Source organism: Aspergillus versicolor (assembly GCF_001890125.1).
Source record: "Aspergillus versicolor CBS 583.65 unplaced genomic scaffold ASPVEscaffold_1, whole genome shotgun sequence".
Classification (NCBI taxonomy): Eukaryota; Fungi; Ascomycota; class Eurotiomycetes; order Eurotiales; family Aspergillaceae; genus Aspergillus; species Aspergillus versicolor.
This window is the reverse complement of record NW_024467524.1, coordinates 1,270,933-1,286,860: the sequence shown is the minus strand read 5'-3', so window position 1 is coordinate 1,286,860 and position 15,928 is coordinate 1,270,933. Positions and strand designations below refer to the sequence as shown.

The 15,928-nt window shown below is 50.0% G+C and overlaps 6 protein-coding genes across 6 annotated transcripts; 3 read left to right on the top strand and 3 right to left on the bottom strand.

Annotated features, from left to right (window-relative positions):
- Positions 1 to 63: 63 nt before the first annotated feature.
- On the bottom strand, positions 64 to 1,640 carry ASPVEDRAFT_157612 (F-box protein; the record flags this gene model as incomplete). Its single annotated transcript, XM_040808544.1, has 1 exon — positions 64 to 1,640. One exon carries the CDS (start codon positions 1,638 to 1,640, stop codon positions 114 to 116), a length of 1,527 nt encoding a protein of 508 aa, XP_040662019.1. The 3' UTR covers positions 64 to 113.
- Positions 1,641 to 2,012: 372 nt separating this feature from the next.
- On the top strand, positions 2,013 to 3,464 carry ASPVEDRAFT_78030 (putative disulfide isomerase; the record flags this gene model as incomplete). Its single annotated transcript, XM_040816477.1, has 3 exons — positions 2,013 to 2,165; positions 2,226 to 2,233; positions 2,297 to 3,464. 3 exons carry the CDS (start codon positions 2,013 to 2,015, stop codon positions 3,462 to 3,464), a joined length of 1,329 nt encoding a protein of 442 aa, XP_040662018.1.
- A 227-nt stretch (positions 3,465 to 3,691) lies between these two features.
- On the bottom strand, positions 3,692 to 7,009 carry ASPVEDRAFT_120877 (ribosome biosynthesis protein KRE33; the record flags this gene model as incomplete). Its single annotated transcript, XM_040805830.1, has 2 exons — positions 3,692 to 3,902; positions 4,011 to 7,009. 2 exons carry the CDS (start codon positions 7,007 to 7,009, stop codon positions 3,692 to 3,694), a joined length of 3,210 nt encoding a protein of 1,069 aa, XP_040662017.1.
- A 922-nt stretch (positions 7,010 to 7,931) lies between these two features.
- On the top strand, positions 7,932 to 11,245 carry ASPVEDRAFT_122336 (putative capsular associated protein; the record flags this gene model as incomplete). Its single annotated transcript, XM_040805973.1, has 7 exons — positions 7,932 to 7,975; positions 8,033 to 8,091; positions 8,147 to 8,460; positions 8,536 to 8,940; positions 8,997 to 9,149; positions 9,198 to 9,628; positions 9,682 to 11,245. The coding sequence occupies 7 exons, from the start codon at positions 7,932 to 7,934 to the stop codon at positions 11,243 to 11,245; spliced, it is 2,970 nt and encodes a 989-aa protein (XP_040662016.1).
- Positions 11,246 to 12,266: 1,021 nt separating this feature from the next.
- ASPVEDRAFT_871970 (uncharacterized protein) lies at positions 12,267 to 13,765 on the top strand (the record flags this gene model as incomplete). Its single annotated transcript, XM_040818001.1, has 5 exons — positions 12,267 to 12,408; positions 12,468 to 12,809; positions 12,881 to 13,025; positions 13,250 to 13,255; positions 13,503 to 13,765. The coding sequence occupies exons 1-5, from the start codon at positions 12,346 to 12,348 to the stop codon at positions 13,763 to 13,765; spliced, it is 819 nt and encodes a 272-aa protein (XP_040662015.1). The 5' UTR covers positions 12,267 to 12,345.
- A 461-nt stretch (positions 13,766 to 14,226) lies between these two features.
- ASPVEDRAFT_226216 (glycoside hydrolase family 16 protein) lies at positions 14,227 to 15,742 on the bottom strand. The gene is made up of 2 exons (XM_040809490.1): positions 15,075 to 15,742; positions 14,227 to 15,017 (listed from the first exon to the last, which is right to left on the bottom strand). Exons 1-2 carry the CDS (start codon positions 15,422 to 15,424, stop codon positions 14,336 to 14,338), a joined length of 1,032 nt encoding a protein of 343 aa, XP_040662014.1. The 5' UTR covers positions 15,425 to 15,742; the 3' UTR covers positions 14,227 to 14,335.
- Positions 15,743 to 15,928: the final 186 nt, after the last annotated feature.

The following is a 15,928-nucleotide window of genomic DNA, read 5'->3' as shown; positions in this document are numbered from 1 at the left end:
GCAGTGTTAAGTTTGATAGGTCAGAAACCAAAAGTTTGTTCGAGGCGAGCATAATTCGACTTTTGCTCCGGAATTTCACCAAGGGTCACGACCTTTTCAGGTACACATAGGGTTTATCTGTCGAACCGGTAAATAACTAGTTCACGGTTCCCGTTCTCGCCAAGCAGGTACCGTTCGGTTCCACAAATTCTCCCCTTGCCTGTGAGCTCGAAAATATCGGCGTTCTTCAAAGTGATAGCAGATGATGGGGTTTTGATGCTCAAGGAAGCTTTCAAGTCAAATGGCCACGTTTCCTGGGATAAATGAAGGCAGAAGCCAACTTGGGCTTCCTTGTCCACGGACTCCGAGATTACGGTATACCATGGCTCATTACACACCGCGAGACTAAGTGGATTTGCTTGTAAACTGTTATTTCCCCGGTAAGGAGGTAGTATGAGATCGAGATTTTGTCTCCAGCAGGGGCCGTGGCCAGTGATTGGGATGCTTGTCACCCGAACTTGTGATGTCCATTCGGCAGGCCCAACAAATCGATCGACGGGGCCCGTGCATAGATTTTCGAATATCTCTATTGCTTGGTTGTCCTCGGTGATGTTTAGCCATTGTATACCTGGAAGACCTCGTTGTCTGACAGAGTAAAATCCTAGCGCTTGGAAGCCGAATCTTGAGATAATGTGCGGGCCCATATCCTCTGCTTCTCCCCACAGGCGCCCTGTTGGGTCCAAAGAAGGTCTGTACGTGGACGGTTTAGAGATATCCCATATGCATAAAGATTCTATAGGGGCATCCTCATCTGCAGTGTATAGGCTGCGATTAGGTTGCCAGAAATATATGGCATAATGGGTTTGACTATGAGTGGAGTAAAAGCGGTCCCTTTCGCTGAGAGGATGGCCAAGAAACATGATCTTCCACTCATTGCGAAAGGTTATGCTCCAGCCGTTGGATGTCTTGGTCACATCGAATGAAGAAGCAAAGTGACGGTGAACACCGTCGCTGTCATTCAGCCAATGGAAGGCTTTCGGCTCAGCCCATTCGACGATGAGGACTCGTCGCTGGAGCCTAGTTCTCCGGATTACCTTGCCTGTAATGATGAATGGCACCATAAACTTCCTGTCACTGTCAAGGTCCATGAGAACTAAACATGTATGGTCTGCACTGGGATATACCAACAACCCGTCATCAAACGACCAGAAGGACTCTGAAAAGGGAAGATCCACCCGCTGCATAAAATGGCTGGCGTGAATATCCCATGGCTGCACCTGGAACCATTCTCTTTCGCCAGAAACACCGAACTCTTCACATAATCTGTGCCTTTGGATTGATTTGGGCTTTCCGCGGCCGAGGTGTTCATACCTCGACGCAATTCGGTCGAATAATGCGCGCCAGTAGCTGCTATCATTTGTTTCCGCTAATAGATTATAGTCATGGCTAGCGTAAAGCTCTCTGACCTCGGCAGCTAGTGGGAAAAGCTTTTTTAATAGTGGTATCAGATTGGCGGGGTCTCCAAAAGCTTCATTCCACAACCGAGAGACGCGCCGACAGCGAACTATATCACTCCCTCCGAGAGAGTCTAAGACCATCCAGAAGAGTTCGCGTGGCAATAAGGGCAGATCCAAGGACTGTGAATCCCGGGGCTGTGGCATGTTGGAACTTCCTGCCATGGCGGGTGCAGGGATGGTGCAACTCGTGGATTACCTCATAGCAAGACCATTGGAAATTCAGGCCTCACAATCATCCAAAGCTATGAACCCGAAAGACAAGCGTCAAAAGGTGATTTATAGGTCTGCCCACCATGTTGTGAAGTTGACGGTGATCGACTGCGGGGGCGGGATTGAGCATCGGGGAGCGCGTCACGCGCCAAGAACTTCAGGACACCTTGCTTTTATCTTCTTCAGTCCTGCCAGCTACAGCTTAAATACAGCTCTTATCTTCGCTGACATGCTTCGTGCATGATCTTAGATCTCTTCAACCAGACCATACAGTTTACCAGAAACTGATTGTGCACTAACTCCATCATGGTGCAGCTAAGCTCTACGCTTTGCGTCGTCGCATCGCTTTTGGCAGCTCTGCCAGCCAATGCAGATGGACTTTATACTAAGAAATCTCCGGTTTTGCAGCTCAATCAGAAAAGTTACAAACAACTGATTGCTAACTCGAACTACTCCTCTGTATGGGCTACCCCTTCAGACCCCTGATTCCCCAAAGAATAGAGCTAACCTTTATACCAGATAATAGAGTAAGCTCCCAAGTCCCACGCGCGGTTTTACAAGCGGTTCCTAAACAATCTAAAATTTTGCAGGTTCTACGCCCCATGGTGCGGTCACTGCCAGAACTTGAAGCCTGCCTACGAGAAAGCGGCGAAGAACTTGGACGGACTGGCTAAGGTTGCGGCCGTTAACTGCGACGAAGATGAGAACAAACCTTTTTGTGGACAGATGGGTATACAGGGTTTCCCAACATTGAAGATTGTGACGCCTTCCAAGAAACCCGGCAAGCCAAGTGTGGAGGACTACCAGGGCCCTAGGACCGCCAAAGGAATTGCCGACGCGGTAGTAGAGAAAATCCCGAACCATGTGAAGAGACTCACGGATAAGAACCTTGATGAGTGGCTCTCCGAGGACGAAGCGTCGCCGAAGGCTCTTCTCTTCACTGAAAAGGGCACAACGAGCGCTTTGATCCGCGCCCTCGCGATCGACTTTTTGGGTAGCGTTAAAGTGGCCCAGATCCGTAGCAAGGAATCGGCTGCGGTTGAGAAGTTTGGTGTCACCGAGTTCCCAAGCTTGGTTTTACTTCCGGGTGATGGGAAAGAGCACACAGTCTACGATGGTGAACTCAAGAAGGGCCCGATGGTCGAGTTCCTTAGCCAAGCAGCGTCTCCCAATCCTGATCCTGCACCCGTTTCCGAAAAGGCGAAGGGCAAGTCATCCAAGTCCGGCGAGTCCTCCGAGGCTGAAGAATCCGCTGCTGAGTCCAAGCCCTCGGCCTCAGCTCAGGCACCCCCTCAAGCACCCGCTATCCATGCCTTTGAAACTCCTGAGGCTCTGGAAACCGCCTGCCTCGCACCCAAGTCTGGCACTTGCGTTCTTGTACTGGTTCCAGAGTCTGCTGAATCAGAGGCAGAGTCCGCTGGTCCTGCCAAGGAAGTACTTGAGACTCTCGCACAGGTTGCGTATAAGCGCACTGTCCCCACGTATAACGTCCCTGCGTCAAACGCCGCGGCGAACATCCTCAAAACTAGCCTTGGCCTATCTGAGGATGCGCAGTCAATCGAGATCATTGCGGTAAACGCACGAAGGGGTTGGTGGAGACATTATGATCCTTCGGAGAGTGCAGACTATGGCCTACACAGAGTAGAAGCATGGGTTGATGCTATTCGTATGGGTGAAGGGTCTAAGAACAAGCTCCCGGAGGGTATTGTTGTTACCAAAGACCAGTCAGAGAAGAAGGCTGACCATGATGAACTGTAAACGCGGCAAGGAGTTATTGTGAGGATTCACTCGAGAGAAGAAAACCATAATTGTATTAGTTAGCTGGAATTGAAGTCTCTTTCCAAATTAAAGATGTTGCACATGTAGCTTCTATTCGAACTTTTGGATATACCCGGGCAATTAACCTATATACAAAAACAATGCCAGTGCAGAAGAAAACACCATGGTCTCATGCATTAGAAAAGGTGATGCACAGCTCAAGTTAACTAAGACCTCTTCTTCTTCTTTCCTTCGGTCCCCTTCTGGATGATCTTCTGTCGCTTGGACTCAACTTCCTGGTCGTAGAGCTCGCGCGCCGTTTCGCCCTGCTTGCGTTTGCTCTGCTTCGAGGACTTTACACTGACGGTTGCGGCGCCGCCAGCACGGATCTGCTTCTCTGCTTCTTCCCAACCGGATTCTCCATTATTTATCTCGTATCTGGAGGCTATAAATCAGTTATTGTTCGCTCATCGGAGGGTTTATATTTCACGGAGGAGAGGGGGATTGCATTTCGTGTTTATAGAGTAAAGTAGGGTGTGGACTCACTTGTCGAGAGGTAGGGCGTCAATCAGTGCGCGTTGTTTCTCGCGCATCTCGGCATTGATCTCTTCACCTCCTTCACGGAGCTCATCTTCGAGTTTTGTCTCGAGGGGCTTGAAGCGCTCATCAACGACTTCGTCATGTGCATCGGGGCCGGCCTCAGTGGTGGGTACTTTGTCCACGGGAAGGGTATCTGCGACAGCATTCTCCTGGAGCGAGCGAAAGTGAGTGGACATCTTGCGCACAATCTTGAGGAACATGGCGAGAAGTTGAGAGGATGCAAGATTTAATTCCTTTTCCAACTCGTCCACGGATTTGCGCTGCAGACCGATGGCGAGGAGGATTGACTGTTGAATGCCGGAGAGGCTGACGTTACCGCTTAGACGGCCGGAGAAGTACCAGGTTGCAATGGTGGGGATCAAGTCTAGGATAACATGGTAGTCAAGGAGGTTGTTCGCGTAGCTGTCTAGTCGCTTAAGGTCGAAGGGAGAGAAGGCGGCGTCGAGGTCGGATTTCTTGAGAGGTGGTGGAACTAGGGATGGATCGAGTTTGGCGCCTGCGGTCGCGGACTCACCGATGCTAAGTGAGAGGACAGACGCGAAAGTTCGGAATTGGTATGAGAGGAGAGAGACAAAGCGTCGGTGGAAGTCTCGGGCGAAGGCACCCAACCAGCTGGCGTCATTGGAGCCGGTACTTAGGGTTCGGAGCATCACGCATGAGTGTTCACCAGTGAGGTCATTTGCGGTTTGGCGAAGGTATACAGGTGCGAACGAAGATCGCTTCCAAAACTTGTGAAGAGACGGCGTCAGGCCATAGCTGACACCAAGGTAGTCCAAATCATCAGGCCGACGTTCCGACAGCTTGCCAAAAAGCGGTGGCATGGAACGAATGTCGCGAACTTGAATATTGTCGTCAAGGAGGTTGGAGTTGGTGAGCTCTTCATCAGTAACCCTGACCATCTCCTCCTGCGACTCCGCTAGGCTCTCCGACAAGTCGGTGAATTTACCCTCAAAGAAGTCCACCAGCAGTTCCAGAGCACGAGATCCATAACCCATGCTCAGATACTCGGGATTCGTGGCAATGCGGACAACTCTAGCACCGGAAAGACCAGCAAAGTCTTCATCCTGGAATTGTTGGCTGACGAGCCAGGGAATCAAATCTCCGCCAGCGCGTTGTCCACGGCTCAAGCTGTTGAGAACACTCTGTCGGCTGATTCGGCCTTCCAGGGCAACCTGAATGACACATAAGGGCTCAGGCAGTTTAGCCGCGTCCTCATCAATCGGCGGTACAAGAACAAACAACTGGTGCGCGGGTGCATCGCTCATCAATTGCAAATCGTTGGGTGTGTTCTTATAGTGACTGGCAACATAAAGAGCCATCATCTGCTGGAGGAACTTTTCGGAGACAGGATGGAAAGAAAACAAGGTGTCACGGTTAACCTGTAGCAGCTGACACTGCGAGGGATGTGGGCAGCCTTGGGTGTTCATACGAGACTTCGGTAATGTCGCATCAAGGCACAGAACCTTGTTCAACCACTTCTCTACAGAGTCACCTGGTGCATATCTGATCGGCTCGGACAGAGTAATCTCTCGTAGAGACCGCCCACCCAAACCTTTATCAGAGGTCTTCTCGATTTTTCCAGTTGCTCGAGAAGCAACATCGGTATCATCTTGACCCGCGATCTTGACACCACCTCTTGATTGTTCGCGGAGCTGTTGAATAAGTTTCAATGAGAGTGACCTGCCGGTTCCCTCGTATCCGTTTATTGTTGACGCCATGAAAACAAGGTATGGCCCCATCAGTTTTCGGACGAGTGGCAGAGGGATTGCGGCAGCCTCATCAATGACCAAAAGTTCTGCTTGTCCAAGAACGTGGGCATCCTGGGGTTGGATGTATTGAATGGTTTGGCGGTGTTGGCGGTGGATATTTACTCTCACGATAGCCTTGTTAAAATCGGGGTTGGTAGACTGAAGAATGGTGTAATCAGCGTGGTCGGCATATCCGAGGGCGTCAAATCCCTTGAATACAAATTCGAACAGGGTTTTCAAGTTCTCGGGGCTCGGTGAAGTAATGAAAACGTTACTATAGCCGTAAGCGATGGCTGCCGCGATAGCAACACCAAGAGCAGCGGATTTACCACGACCTCTTGCGGCAGTCAGCGTGACGGTGCTTCGAAGCGTCTTTTCGGCAATAGCATCCACAAAAGTGAGGAGTGCTTTCGCTTGGTCAACTGTTCTGGCTAGGTTGACCAAGGATCCAACGGGTTGAGACTCTGCAAGGTCGTCTTTAATCTTTTCCAGTTCTTTCTTCGTTCCTTTGCTGTTATCACCGGCGTCCTCGGGTGGCGGCAGTGGTTTCACGTTCTTTCCGCCGGAGATTGGCAAAACGTTCATCTCGTCATCGATAACCAGGCAGGAATCGCAACTACCAAGAGAAAGGATGAAACGCTCGTTAAAGCGTGCGACCACATCATCGTGCGCCTCGGTCCTATATCTGGAGTGGATGTCCATCGACAATGTATAAAGCTGCTTCAAACTGTTCATGCTCTTGAGGAGCATGATTACCGTACCTCCACCTTCGACAGTCTCGATAGTTCGTGCGAGGAGATTCGGCGTAATGGCTTCAAAGTCCTGGAGGATACACATGCCATAGGTGTTTCCCAAAATCTTCTCCGTTTCTTTGTAGTACACATAGCGGATTTGGTTGAGGGTGACGAACAGTTCGAAAGGATCCTCATCGTTCGCTTCTCGGATTCCCCGCTTCACCTCCCTCTTGATCTTCGCCTCGCGCTTCTTTCGATGACTCGTGAACCCTAGCAGATCCTTCTTGTATGCCCATAGAACGGATTTGTTTTGCTTGATATCAAATTGCGATCTGATATGGTAAAGGTTGACGATAATGTCTTTGGCGCGGTCACCCACAATGACAAAAAAGTTGCGCTTTTTCTCCTGGATACCATTTTGGATGAGCGCCGGAATGCGCGAGTCAATCGCCTTGCGAGGCATTTTCTCACGCAGCGAATGGATCTCTCAAGCTTGAAAGATACTGCGTCGAGGAAGTTTCTGCTCCGGCAGAAGAGAAAAAAGTTGCTGGCGGTGTTGAATTTGCCAGAATTTACCGCCTGGAGGTTGACACCGCCTAGCCATACTCACGTGACATTGGTCTTCAATCACCTGACCTTCTGTTGATCGAGGGACTGGTAACACGGTTCCTTTGTGCGACGGCCAATGGTGGTGAGTTGTCGTCAGTCCAGTCTCTCAATGAACAGGGGCCAGGCCAGTTCCCCGGTTCAGCATCACGGACTGGACAGGTCTCGGTGGTGCCATTGTATCCGCAGCAGTGCCTTGATTGCTTGTGGAACTGCAGAATTCCTCGGCTGTGGCACTCGCCATCAAATAATATTTAATATTAGTTCGTCCAAGGCAGATCCATCATTTTACTTGCTTGCAGCTTCTATTGCGCAATTGCTGGCCCCGTCGTCACATGCAGATGAACAGTTGGAAAGCCACTGGCGTCCAAAAAAGCTGCTTGGGCCGTTATGTTAGTGGCCAACTAGACTGCTAGCGCTCGCTAGCCGGTGATCATCCTGTCAAGCGTTGGCCCAGATCCACGCCCAGATATACTTCCATTTCGTTGACGCAATCCTTCCGACAGAAACTTGGAACCTGTATGTAGAAGAGTAGTAGTGCCCTTTTTTTTGGCCTTGGTTCTGGACACTCACTGTAATCCAACCCATATCCCCCTTGTGGGCTGTACCCACCGGACCTTTTCCAATTCCGGGGATTTTAGCTCCTCCGAAGCTTGCTCCCCTCCGCCAACAACTCTCTCCTCTCACATTCCATACGCCGGCGCGAATGCGGATTTAAGCTGGCAGATAAGTGTCTCAATAATGGAATTTCTCAGTTGAGAGCCCGGAATAGCACCAAAATGATCTGTCTATCCGTTGAAAACGGCCTTCGAGCTTTACTGGGGTCAGTGTTCACAGCGTATCTTTTGTTCGTTCTAAACCACTAGCTCACATCCTACAGGGCTTTCCTATTAAGCTGTACATTCCTTACTACTTCCTATAACACCACATTTGCTTTTGGTAATTGCACTTGTGATGCCTCACCGCGTCTGATGGCCACTTTGCTAACTAGTAGTAGATCACCCCCTCCACACAGCCGCCCTGGTCTGCCTTCTCTCGGGGATCTCTCTTTTGATTCTGAACAGATTCGTCCACCGAATACCGGCCCTATCTCGTCCTGACAAATATTCCACTATTCCACTCACTGAGATTGATGATTCGACAGTTGAAGTACACTCGCCTGTTAGTAACGATGACGATTCTGCGAAGGACAAACGTACGTGGAAGTGGTGGTTAGGGATTGGAGTTATCACAGCAATTGGCTGTGCTCGGCTTTCACTTTATCGCAATATCACCGAGAACATCGAATGCGCGCCTCCTGGATATGCTGTAAGTTCCCCAGCTGGCGGAATAAGATTGTCCTAGAATTTGAAGACACGGGAATTGACTATTCATTCACTCTAGTACTTGATCCCGCTATATATCGCAGTTTACGACTTCTGGCGCAATCAAGGAGCCACTAAAAAGTACACGCGGCCAGACCATTCTCCCAGCACCCTGCTTCGCATGCCGTTCACGATAGCTAGTCGCGTTCGTTTTCTCGTCATACAAAGCCGTCTACGATACGTCATATCTGCTGCCCTTTTAGCAGCGAGCGGCGTCCTAGTTTCATCATTCGATAATGGTCGAGAGTCCACATTTATCTGCCCTATAATTTCGGGAGAACATGCGCGGCAACGGATGCTCAAGATACTCAGCCTCGTCTTTGACACATTGGTTTTGATAGGCGCAGCCGAGCTATCTGGCGAAGGAACTCGTCGAGATGGGAGGAGGAAGCAGACCTTACTAGCCTGGGGGTGTGGTCTTGTCGTGAGTTATACCTAAACCACACACTTAGGAATATGTCTAACGTTGTTTTTGCACAGGGAGTTGCTTTATTTTGGGGGGCTTGGGCCATCCACTCAAGGCGTACTGCCGGACCTGACGGACCTGGCACTCTTGTCACCTCGCTTTACCTCGGAAGTGCATGGAGTCAGGTTGCTTTGATTACATTCATAATAGTGTCTGCATCTCAGCTGGTGGGTTTTCATCTCCGAATACCTTTTCAGTCGGACTGACGCAGGCAGTTCCCGCATTATGGCGCGGTCGGACTTTGCATATTGGCAGGATCTATAGTGAATTACTTTGAACTAATATCGGCAGTATTCAATGGGCAAGAGTCTTTCCCTCCAATACCCGCGTCTCAAGCTCTTTTAGCACTTTCCTTGGTTTGCCTTGGAGGGTTAATATTTTTGCTATCCAGGATAGCATCTGATGACGAACCACTATTTTTACATCGCCTCAACCTAGTTTCACGATTTGTATTCTTTATCATGTTTGGAACAGGGTTATTTTTGATCTCCAAACGATCGAATGTGGTCCACACACATCCGATAGAGTCGCTCATACAGGAAGCCGGAAAGAACCATGACATGTGGCTGAAGACAGCTAAGGGGAGCAGTAATCTGGCAGAAGCTGTTCAGCAATACCGGACAAAATATAATCAGTACCCACCGCCGTGAGTTCCCTCTCTACTTAGTATGGCGGGATCGAAGTCTAACGGTTTGATAGGGGCTTTGATAAGTGGTACGACTATGCCGTAAGCAGATCTTCGGTAACGATTGACGAATTTGATGATATATATACGAACCTTCTGCCTTTTCGGGCCTTAGAACCCGAAGAGATTCGAACTATGACTCAAAGGCTAGCGACAAATCCGTTTAACGGAATCGGTGCTTTGAGTATTCGCAATGGCACCGTCAGGCTGCAAGAGGGAATTCGGCCAACACATGCCTGGATGGTTCAAAGCGCGGGCAAAATGATTGAAAAGTTTTCCAAGTACCTCCCCGACATGGATTTGGCTTTCAACCTGGACGATGAGCCCCGTGTTATAGCACCTTGGGAAAAAGTAGAGGAGCTCCGGAGACGGGCAAGAATGCAGAAGCAGCCTCCCGAAGATAAGATTTCGGGCAAGTGGTCAGTGGAACGCAATGCAACTTGGGACCCCATGGAGCCGGCCGACCAAACCCCAGAGGCTATGTTTATCGAGCGTTCGCTCCAGAGAGCATTTGATCCTTATATCGCACCTTCTTGCCCGCCGGGGTCGATGGCGCGGTCCCGGCGAGTTTGGGACAAACGACATTTATGCATGGAATGCATTCGCCCACATTCAAAGGGTCAATTTCCAACAGGCTGGGGTATTGCATCCGATATCTGTCACCAGCCTGATCTCGCTACGCTGCATGGTCTTTTCATTTCTCCCGCCTCGTTCAAAATCACGCAGGAACTGGTGCCCGTTTTCAGTCAGAGTTCCACATCGGGTTTCAACGATATCATATTTCCAAGCCCTTGGAACTACGTTGATAAGATAACTTACACGCCTTCGGATGAGCATCCTGATCATAAATATACCGATAAAGAGAACATTCTATTTTGGATCGGAGGCACATCAGAAGGCGTAAGCCACGAGGGGGGGTGGAAAGGAATGCCACGACAGCGCCTCGCGCACGTAGTCAATAATAACACATATAACCACGTCTCAGTTCTTCTTCCTGCAGATGAACCAAACAAATACGCCTACCAGGTCTTTGACGGCCGTGCGCCTACACAGGAACTCGGTTTGAACACGTCCGTCAGCATCACCGACCCGATAGTGCGCTGCCGGGATAATGACTGCGCCGACCAAACGGACGAACTACACACAAGCGGCCGGGTCGACTTCCAAGATCATTGGCAATATCGCTACCTTTTCGACTCTGACGGCGCCGGCTTCAGTGGCCGCTTCCTTCCTTTCTTGCAGAGCCATAGCCTGCCCTTCAAAACGGGCTTATTCAGACAATGGTTCGATTCCCGCATCACGCCGTGGCTACACTACGTCCCGATCGATATCCGCCTACACGGATTATGGAGCACAATGGCCTACTTCGCTGGTGTGGATGCCACCGCTAACGGGAAGAAGATTGAGATGAAACGCCATGATACCCAGGGAGTATTGATTGCCGAGGAAGGCCGTAAATGGGCTGAAAAGGCCCTGCGAAAGGAAGACATGGAGATATATTTCTTCCGGCTCCTTCTAGAATGGGGGAGACTGACTGATGATCGGCGAGATTTGCTGGGATTCAAGCTCCCCTCTTGATCGTTCTTTTAAAAGTTATAATGAATCAGGCCCCTTGCCGCCCATGTATGATTGATTCATACTTTCTCTTCTTTCGTGAGAATTTACCCCTTCTCTTTGGCGTACAGTCTTACTATACTATTTAATCTCAAAACATTAATGACTGGATATATCCGATTTATCTTAAGTACTTTTCAGATTCGAAGATGTGGTCTTGTTTCCGTGAGTCGTGGCAAACTAAGGGGCGGTTTTACGGCGCATATAGAGAAGACCCCAAAATTCCTGTACTGTTTATCAGCTTAGATTAACGATAACAAACGTATGTAGACCGCTCTCGATAACCAACAAGGAGAAAATCCAAGACGACCTTTCGAAGTTCCGCCGCCTTGGACAAGAGCTTTGGTTGTGCTGGAGTGGGTAGCTTCAAATACTCCAATTTGGTCCGGAGCTTATGAAGTTAGGGCTTCCTCAATGTGTCCCCGGGAATACAGAACTGAATAGTTCTTACAGGTAGACAGGCTACAGAAATAGTATAAAAGATAACGTATGTAAACGAAACAAGGTATCGTATTCAAGCACGCTGTGGTAAGACCCACAACAACCAGGCTCTTGTACTCTGTCCTTCAATGTTTTCCCAACAGCATCCAATCTATCCTCAACTGGGGTGAACTGGCGATATTTGTCCGAAGAACTCAATTGTGTGATACCCTGTGCCTTTCATGTACGGTGTATTCATTCTACGAGATGTGTCTGGTATTCGCTACACAACCTAATTCACCGTGGTGAGTGAGGAACCAGAAAATTCACGCAGAAGATGCTACCCATTGGGTCTGGTGTCTGTGCTTTTGGATATGCTCGGACAATGGCTGAGATTGCTGCTGTAGTGAAGGTGGATAGGAATAATCCACTGAGTTTGCTTCTACTTGGCTTCACTTGACAACTATGTTTCTCCATGCAGCTCAACCATGCATTGTTTTGTTAGGAATCATCTAAGGCATAAATACTCTCCTTTGAGACCTCATCTTTTTTTGAAATCCGTACTCTTCTCTCAAATCTTCCAGACTCGCGGAAACCTCCACTGCTTCAGTGAATTCGATTTGAGACACCTCCAAACTTCAACCATGTCCCGCCGCCTCTACACCGTTTTCGTGGCTCAGCTTGCCCTCATGCAGATGGTCATGGCTGTATGTACTTATCCTACTTGTCTATCCAAATATGCATTAACCAAAGCAATGCGTTCCAGGCCCCTACCACCAGCACCGACATTACCTCGCTCAACCCCTATGACCAGGACTCGGACCTCATTCTCGTCCCAAAGCCGGAGGATCAGCACCGCAGTCTGAGTCCCATCTATCATGAGGATTGGAAACATGTCAAAGAGGCCAGAGGCCCCCTTCCCAGCCATCAGGTCAGATGCGGGGCCGACGACCGCAGCCCACAAAGCTCGGATGTCGAGGCAGGAATCCGGGCACTGCACGCCAAAGGAGGCCCAGTCGTGCTCGAGGAGGGAAGGGCGACGTTTGGAGACTGTGACGTGCCGGTAGAGAGTCGTATCCGACGTGCTTCTATCTGGGTCTGCAACCGGGTATGTTGAATCTTATACTATTCTAGTTCTGGCCAACAAATGTATCTAACTAACTTGATTGATGATTACAGACTGGGAGGGATAGCTTGACCCTATCGTCGTGGAGCATGGTTGCCGATGCGGCGCAGTTGATTGTCGATGACTGCAAAAGACAAGGCATCCACGCCCAATCTGAAGGAGAAATCAGTTTTCCGGATGGTTGGACAGTCAGTGTCCGTATGAACCTCTTTCAGTTTCAGTAGACTACGTGCTGTCTAGTCTACCGACTGAGAGTATGATGTCTATTTTTGTTGTTGCTTTCCCTGCTGGAGAGAGTTATCGGATGAGCCAGACTGGAAGCTGGCGAGGGCACTCATCTTCCAGGGGGCAACTGGAGGGTGTGCATGTTTGAAGTCCAAAGGTAGTTGAACAGGTCCTGATATCTGTGTGTTCTTTATTAGATAGAAGTACGTGTATGATGTCGATAACCAAAATCTCCTAAATCAATAGATTTTCTTATCTTCATAGCAAAAGTTTAAATCAGTCCTCATATTTCGAGGCTCTTGACAAGTTTACCAGCCCAACGATTCAATGGCAGCTGTGCCAATGACCTACTTTGTCAACACAGCGAGTATTCAGTACTGCTGACGCCAGCTTGCCCACAGGACAAGAATCCGCCAGACTTCCTACCGTGATGACTTTGATATAACACAGATGGCTTCCTGGGATTTGGGGTTATAGTAGAAGCCAGACGCTATTGGCAGCTCGTAAGGGATGCGGTAAGAACCGGCTTCCCTGAGTTGAAGGGGAGGATTGGTGCGGGAACTCCAGGTGCTGCCGAGACTGATAGAGAGATGACATACGACATGGATGGGAGTCGGGTGACGGACGTATTAGGGATCAACTACACGTCCTTGGAGAAAGTAATGGTGGATACCTTTGCGCAATTCCTAGAAGCTGATAAGCAGGCTGGATAGGCGTAGGGAGCACAGGCAGCGATACAGAAATAACTTTATATCTCGGGTTTCTGGCCCATCAGGTGTTTCTCTGGAGCTAGGCTAGTAGGGTGATCAATTCAGTGACTACCTGATCATTGATGATGATGAAAAGCTCGTGCATCTTGGAGTTGATGAGAGAGCAGGAACCGGAAAAAAAGAACTGGACTGGCATGCAGGTCGCGCGACTTCAAGGCGGCACTGTTCACTTACTAGAACGAGACGGGCCATGTGGTTGGCGTCCGTAGATAGCATGGATACGTTCTTTGGGCACTGTTTAATAGGAGAGATAAGATTTGGGGTTTCCAACTTTTTATTCGAGCACATTGAGTAGGATCATTGAACCCAGTGACTATGGGCATGAACCCGTAACCCCGAGTCAACTAGCTATATACAGCATGAAAGAAGTATATTCAACTTAGAAAGATCAAGATCAAAATAAACCACCCTCAACTTCAAACCAACGGGGTATATATAATTCCTACTCAGTATGCATGCGATCCATACATACCCTGTAGGAAGAAAAATTGAAAATCACAGGATTTGAGGCTTTCAGAGGGTTCCAGCCCGAGCCCTCAATGACTTACGCGGGAACCCGCGAGCCTTGGGGCGCTCAACCTGCTCAATATCGCGCTTCGCCGCAGCTCCATCCTGGTAGACCTTCAGGGAGTTGATATCCCAGTACGCCTCCTCAAACGCGGTTGGGTTATTCGAGACAAAGTCCTCGCAGCTTCCGCCATTGTTAGCAGAGCAAGTACCGGTCCCCCAGACGGCGCCGGCCCAGTCACCGCAGAAGGTAATGTCAAAGATAATCTGCATATCTCCGAAGTGGGACTCGATGTCGCAGCTGCCTGCGAATCTTCCCGAAGGTGTTCCCCAGGAAGACGGGTCTGGGTTTCCAGACCCAATGTCTTCGGGGACGGAAGAGCGAGGGAAGAACCAGACTGAGATTGCGTCTCCGGTCCATTCGGTTGCGTAGACACCGCCGCTGGCTGAGTTGAAGCCTGCCCCGTAGGATTCGGTGCTCTCGGACTGGATGCCGCAGCCGGCGTTGGTATCCTGGCCCTCCGCGTTGACGAAGCAGTTGGAGGTGAGGACGCTTCCTGAGAAGCCAGATTCGTCGATGCTGCAGCCATCACTGGTGTGCAAGGCCATTTGATTATTCGTGGCGTCGTTGACGCCCTCGATGATGTCGACTTCGCCTCCATTGGGCCAGTCGGGGCCAAGGAGCCAGCTAGTGTGACGGTTAATATCTGCAAGGTGTTTTGCGTTGGGGGGCCAAGTGTCTTACAAAGCGGGCCAGGTACCGCAGCCAGTGGGCATGTGGCCGAGATCGAGGATGAAGAGACCATGGTGGTAGGTCTGGGTGCTTGATAGACGCACACTCTGGCGTCCATCGGGGGCGTTATTGGCGGTGTCTACACCCATATGAATCGATGAGCCGGTAGAGATCAACTGTCCGCTCTCCGCAGTGCCTCGATCCACATATTGGACATGACCATTGGTCGGGTCACTCTCGGTAAAGAAATCAAACTTGTCAAAAAACACATCAGGAGTATAGTCGTCCTGGAGTACGTAGGCAGCACTAGCGAGCTCAGCTGCTAGGCCCACCACTGGGAGCAAGGCAGAGGTAATGCGCATTTTGAAGATACAAGGAATGTATAGATAAAGGATTAAGGCAAGCCAGCTGCAGTAAGGTGGGGAAAGGAGTGTGAAGATAGGCAATGTAAGGAGTGGCAGCGCAAGGCTCTTGCTCTTCGTACTGAAGATTGATGAACGGGTGAGGATATGCCATGGCCAACAGAGCGCTTGCAGAGCTTATATACACCAACTTGCAAGCCCCCTGTTGGAGGAAAGCGGCATAGACAAAACTATAGAGGTATCATCAGCCACTATTCAGGCACCGGACCCGGTCCTGGGACTCGACCCCGGGCCAAAGCCTATTCGATGGCATGCCGACTGCATCTGCGGCAGGCATTCCAAAGCCGCAACCGGATTGGACGAGCCCTTGATTGCAAGCATGGGGGTGAAGCGGCCACAAGCCGCGCGCAGTCGGTCTAGGGGTATACGTCCGCGAAGCGGAGCATTATCAGCTCTATGAAGGGCAAATCTGCGCAGAGGGATGTGACAACAAGGGCCTCAGGA

Bases quoted from the DNA above. Each gene is read 5' to 3' on its own strand.
- ASPVEDRAFT_226216 (XM_040809490.1), bottom strand. From the start codon at position 15,424: ATGCGCATTACCTCTGCCTTGCTCCCAGTGGTGGGCCTAGCAGCTGAG. The intron at 15,018-15,074 runs GTAAGACACTTG...CCGTCACACTAG, and splicing joins TGCGGTACCTGGCCCGCTTT to CTGGCTCCTTGGCCCCGACT.